Source organism: Cebus imitator, unplaced genomic scaffold (genome assembly GCF_001604975.1).
Source record: "Cebus imitator isolate Cc_AM_T3 unplaced genomic scaffold, Cebus_imitator-1.0 Scaffold443, whole genome shotgun sequence".
NCBI classification, from domain to species: Eukaryota; Metazoa; Chordata; class Mammalia; order Primates; family Cebidae; genus Cebus; species Cebus imitator.
In genome coordinates this window covers 958,491-964,581 of record NW_016107758.1, presented here as the reverse complement: position 1 = coordinate 964,581, position 6,091 = coordinate 958,491, and the positions used below count along the sequence as shown (strand labels likewise).

General features: G+C 39.8%; 1 protein-coding gene across 10 annotated transcripts in view; it reads left to right on the top strand.

Annotated features, from left to right (window-relative positions):
• SNED1 (sushi, nidogen and EGF like domains 1) overlaps positions 1-6,091 on the top strand; it is an 86,950-nt gene that overhangs the window by 39,558 nt on the left and 41,301 nt on the right. For all 10 annotated transcript variants that reach the window (XM_037732203.1, XM_037732202.1, XM_037732204.1 and 7 more), the window contains one exon: positions 5,829-5,954. In XM_037732203.1, the coding sequence (XP_037588131.1) occupies positions 5,829-5,954 (126 nt within the window). The remainder of the gene's footprint in view (positions 1-5,828; positions 5,955-6,091) is intronic.

Below are 6,091 nucleotides of genomic sequence, written 5' to 3'. Positions count from 1 at the left end.
AAAAAAAAAAAAAGAAAAGGAAAGGAAAGGAAAGATATCTCCAGGTGGATAGTGAAAAAAAAGAAAAGGAAAGAAAGAAACAATTGATGACTCTTTTGCTAATATAAGTTGACTATATTACAAGGCACAAATGCTGATAATCTAATCAGGTCTGACAGGAAGTCAGCCAAAAACTGGGGACCATAAGGAAGACTTTCTCGTCTTCTCCTTCTGGCCAGGAAGCATTCACTGCTCTGGGAATTTCCCTCTCACTATCAACATCTAGAAACAGGCAAAATCTGGGAAACCCCTTTTTCAGCCATTGGACAACAGACAGCACAAGCCTGTCATCCCGGAGAAAAGGGACTCAAATGAGGTGAGCCCTATGATTGCCCCAGATTCTGCCTGGGGGCAGTTTCCAGGCCACTTTGCTGGGAGGAGGAATTGAGAATCCAGCAGTCCCTCTGAATTGAGACTTAGATCCTAGTTCCATGGCTACAGTTTGTGGGGCAGAATACCAGAGAAAAGGGTGCTCCTGAGGCAGGAGGGAGTGTGAGATCAAGAGGATACTTCCTTGAACTGTGGCTCAGTATTTCCTGACTCAGGGTGAAATCCACAGCCTGGGGAAAGAACCACCATGGGCAGTTAATCAGACAATTCCTGGAACTGAAATGGGGCTGGGAATCGATGTGTAGAGTTCTCAGTGGGTTGTCACTTTAGTCGCAGGGATAAATAAGTGCTGAACTAAAAACTAATGTAGACCTGCACATAACAAATCTTAAAGAAAGCTTTAGAAGGACCAGATGGATCCTAAGTCATTTAGCTATGCGTCAGAATAAAATCCTACACTCCTTAACAGGAGTATATCAGTAATACAACGGAATCCAAATACCCAGTCAAAAATTATTAGAAGTAAAAGGTAACTCACAGCCAGGAGAAAAATAGATCAATAGAAATAGGCATCAGAAATGACAGCAGTGATCAAATTAGCAGATACAAATGTTTATCTGTTATGAATATGCGCCATATGCTCAAGATTGTTGAGGGGAAAAAAACAATGAGAAGTAGAGGTATATTTTAAAACTTGTAGAGATGAAAAATATATCTGAGTTTTTAAAATACACTGAATAGTATTTACAGCAGGTTAGATATTGCAGAAGGAAAGATCAGTGAACCTGAACAGTGAAACAGAAACAATTCAGTGTGTCACAGAGAGAATAAGACTGAAATAAAGAGAAGAGATCTTGGCAACCTGAAGAACAGTATTCAGCACGGAGGAGCCGTGTATCTGGAGTCTGAGAAGGAGGATGGAGATGGGTGTGGAAAGGAGTATTACAGAAAAAGGATGTGAAGAAATAATACCGAAACATTTTCCAAATTTGGTGAAAACTAAAACCCACATTTCCAAGAAAAGCATGAAGAAAACCACACAAAGCCATACCATAATCAAATTGCTGAAAACTAATGATAAAAAATCTTAAAAACAGCCAGAGGGAAGAGCCACATTACATACAGAGAAACAAGAATGACAACAGACTTCTCATCAAAAAACAATGCAAACCAGGAGACACTGGAGTAACACCTTTAAATTACTGAAAGAAAAAACCACCAACCTAGCATACTATATTACCAGCAATACTGTATTTCAAAAATTAAGCTGAAATAAAGACTTCTTCAAACAAAAGTGAAGAGCGTTCATCACCAGCATCCCTGCATTACAAAAAAAATGTTAAAGGAAATTATTTAGACAGAAGAAGAAAAACTGGTACCAAAGGAAAATCTAGATCTATGCAAAGGGATGAAGAGTGTTAAAAATGATAACTATGTGGGTTGAAGACTTTTTAATCTCTTTAAAGATAATTTTTAAAGTAAAATAATGAAGCTTATAACGTATGTAGAAATAAAATAGATGACACCAATAATATAAACCAAGGTGTGCAAACTTTTTCTGTAAAGGTCCAGAGAGTAAATACTTCTGGCTTTTTGAGCCATGGTCTCTATCACAATTCAACTCTACCACTGTAGTGTGAAAGCAGCCAACCACAGATAATACATAAATGAATAGGTGTGGCTGTGTTCCGATGTTCCAATAAAACCGTCCTTTTAAAAACTGATGGAAGGCAAGATTTGGTCTGTGAGTTATAGTTTACCAACCCCAACATAAAAGATGCGTAGTATTGTAAGGTCCCTGTATTATATAAAGGGGTGTAACATTGTTTGAAGGTAGGCTGCGTAAGTAAAAGATATACACTGTAAACCCTCGAACAACAAGTGAAAAATAAGAGTAAAGAATTATAACCAATAAACTAACTGTGGAGGTAGAAATTGAATCCTACAAATACTCAATCCAGAAGGCAAGGAAAGAGGAAAAAAGAAAGAAGTGGGACAAATTAAAACCGACAGCAAGGTGACAGGTGCAATCTAGTCATATTGGTAGTTACATTAAAATGTAAAATGATTAAACGTGAATTAAAAGGCAAGGATTGTCAAACTAAATTGAAAAGCAATACCCAACTACATACTATCACAGGAACCCACTCTAAAGACACGGATAATTTTAAAGTAATAGAATGGGTGTCTGGTTCTGAGAAAGATAGAGTAAGCACACTCTATCCCTGTCTCTCCCCCACTGAATACAGCTAAGCTCCTGGACAAAATGCATGGAGTAGCTATCAGAGGACTCTGAAAAGTAAATAGTAGCAGGTGGATTGGGGAAGAAGACCAAGCTTCGAAGTACCACCAAACCAGTGGTGAGTTTACCATTTTTTGTTTTTTGCTGTGATATCCCCCCAGCTTGGACTCAAAGACACCTCAAAACCAGAAGTGAGCATCCACATGGACAAAAAGAGTGCTCCAGAGAAGTCCTCTAGTCAGGCTTAAGAAGCAGGGCTGACAGTGCAGAAGTTGGGGAACTCTCAGATGTCTTTAAACTGTGAGGGAGGGAAAGCTTTCTCTCCAGCTGGAGGCACTGTGCTTTTAAAGGGGTTGGGTATTGTTTTCCCCTTTGCTGTTGTTTTTCCCTTTCTCTGTCGTCCCATCGCTTGGCCCCAGTAATGAATGCCATCATTATAAATAAGTGGCAAGGTAGAGAAATAAAAGCCCAGCTTTCTTGCCAGAGGACTAAAAAAGGTAGCCCCAGAAAACTGGGAAGTACTCAGGAGTCTATGGAGGGTGAATCTTAGGACAGTAACTCCATAAAGTTATTTATGAACTCCTGAGCCCCTCCAAGTTGGAGGAATCTGTGTAATCTGATCCAAAATTTTATAGACAATACCATTTATAATAGCTCCTCTAAAGTTGGAAGACTTTAGAATAAATCTAATAAAGCATTAGAGAATTTGTATGCTGAAAAACTACAAAGAGCTGATGAAGGAAATCAAGATCAAGTAAATAAATAGACATACCATGTTCATGGATTAGAAGACTCAACATAGTAAATGTGGCAGTGCTCTCTAAATTGATTTATACATTTAACATGATTCCAACAGAGGTCTCAGCAGAATCTTTTGTAAATATAGACAAACTGGTTCTAAAATTTATATAGAAAGAAAAAGAATTTAGAAAGCCAAAACAATTTTGATGAAGAATAAATTTTTGAGGAATCACACTACTGGGTATTAAGATTCACTGTAAAGCCACTGTGATCAATTCAGTGTGATATTGGCAAAGGGACAGACACATGGATCAGTGAAACAGAAGAGAAAATCCAGAATTAGACCCACACAAGTATGGCCAATTAATTTTTGAAAATGATTTAAAAGCAATCCAACAGAGAAAGGATAATCTTTTCAACAAATGGATTTGAAACAATTAGATATCCTTATTTAAAAAAATGAACCTCAACTTAAACCTCACACCTTATACAAAGATTAAGTCAAAATGAATCATAGACCATAAAAACATAAAACTATAACATTTTTAGAAGAAAATATAGGCCAAAAAAATATTTATGACCTAGTCTTAGGCAAAGTCTTCTTAGATAAGACAGCAAAAGCATGATTCATTAAAACACACACACACACACACACACACACACATACACACACACACACACACATAAATTAGACTTCATCAAAATTTAAAACTTTTGCTTTGTGAAAGACATGGTTAGAAGAACAAAAAGACAAGCCACAAACCAGGAGAGAGCGTTTGCAGAACCCACACCCAGCAAAGGACCTGTGACCAGAATACATCAAGAAATCTCAAATCTCAACTGTGAGAAAACAACTCAATTTAAAAAATGGACAAAAGACTTGAACGGTCACTTGGCCACAAAAGATACGTATGTGGAGGAGAATAAACGGATGAAAAAATATTCTTGTCGTTAATATCAGCCATTAGTGAAATGCAAATAAAAGCCACTATGAGAAATCACAACAAACCCATTAGAACGTCTTAAAATATGTATATAATACTGACCTGGTATAGATGCAGAACAGCTGGGACTCTCACACATTTTTAGTGGAAATGCAAAATCGTTCAGCCACTTTGAAAACAGTTTGGCAGGTTTTTTATAAGGTTAATATATGCTTCTAATATGACCCAGCAATCCCATTCCTTGGTATTAACTCTGAAGAGATGAAAACTTATGTTTACACACAAATTTATACACAGATGTTTATATTATGTGTTTATAATCACCAAACTCCAAAGATAAATGGATAGACAAATTATGGAACCTCTGTACAGTGGAATATTACTCAGCCATAACAAGGACCAATTATTGATACATATGACAACTTGGGTGGATCTCAGAAGTATTAGATGAGTGAGAGAAGCCAGTCTCAAAGATGAAATACCGCGTGGTTCCACTAAACGGTGTTTTTGGTCAAAGAAAACTGTAGTGATGAACAAATCAGTAGTTGCCAGGTACTGAGGTGTAACAGGAGCTCTGTGACTCTGAAGAAACAGACCAAAGAAGTCTTTTAGGGAGATGGAATGTCCTGTATCCAGATTTTGGTGGGGGTTAAGCAAATTATGTATGTGTTAAAATTCATAGGGGTGCAGTGAACCAAAGTCAATTTTACTGTATACTAATTTACAAAGACAAATTTAAAAGCACACAAAGAAACTGAACATCTTTTAAAACCCAAAAAGTAAGATTAGGTAAGCACTAATCGAGATACTGCTATAGTGGCTGTATTAATATCAAATAAATCAAACGTGAAGGAATATCGCCGGGAATGCGGAGGCACTTTAATAATGATAAAGGGGTCAATACATCCAGAAAACATAACGTAGATACGCTTGTGCCTGTTAACACCTATTCACGAAGCAAGAGCTACTGAACTGCAGGGAGAAACAGGTCCATGAGTGTGGGTGGAGGTTTCGGCCTCCCCTCCCAGTGGCGGACGAAGCGTGTAGACAGGAAGTCGGTAAAGCTGCAGAAGACCTGAGCTTGGCCTCCGCGGCATTTATAGACCCCTCACATTATTCCGAAGTGCTCATGGCCATCAAAGACCACATTGTGGGCCATCAATAAGGCCCAATACATTGAAACGGATTGTGTTTTCTGATCATAGCAAAATTAAACTAGAGATGAACAGCAGAAAGATACCTGGAAAATCCCAATTACTTCGCTGATAGGGATGCCTGGCCAGACGTGTGGAGGCCCCTGGCCCCTGGGTGGTTGCCCAGTGCTGCTTGTCAGTCCACAGAAGGAGCTGGGAGATCCTGAGCGCCCCGGGGTGCAGAGTGGCTACAAATCTGCTTCCAGAAATTCTGGCTTAAGTCCCACTTGGGAATGAGAGCTGAGGTTAAAAACCCAAAGGTGCTGTGGGGCTGGGGGGGGAGACCACTCTCCCCACACTCCTTGTGTGGCCGCTGGTGACCACTGTCTTTCTTTGCAGGAGACCGCCCAGTTCCTGACGCCTGCCTCTCGGCCCCTTGCCACAATGGGGGCACCTGTGTGCACGCGGACCAGGGCTACGTGTGCGAGTGCCCCGAAGGCTTCATGGGCCTGGACTGCAGGGAGAGTGCGTCTGGGCTGCAAGGGCTGCCGTTTTGGGGCTGGGGCAGGAGACCCAGGCAGGGCCTCCTGTGGGTGCATGCAAGGAATACCCAAGAAGAAACATGAGCGTATGTGTGTGTGTACACTGCATCTGTGTGGGAA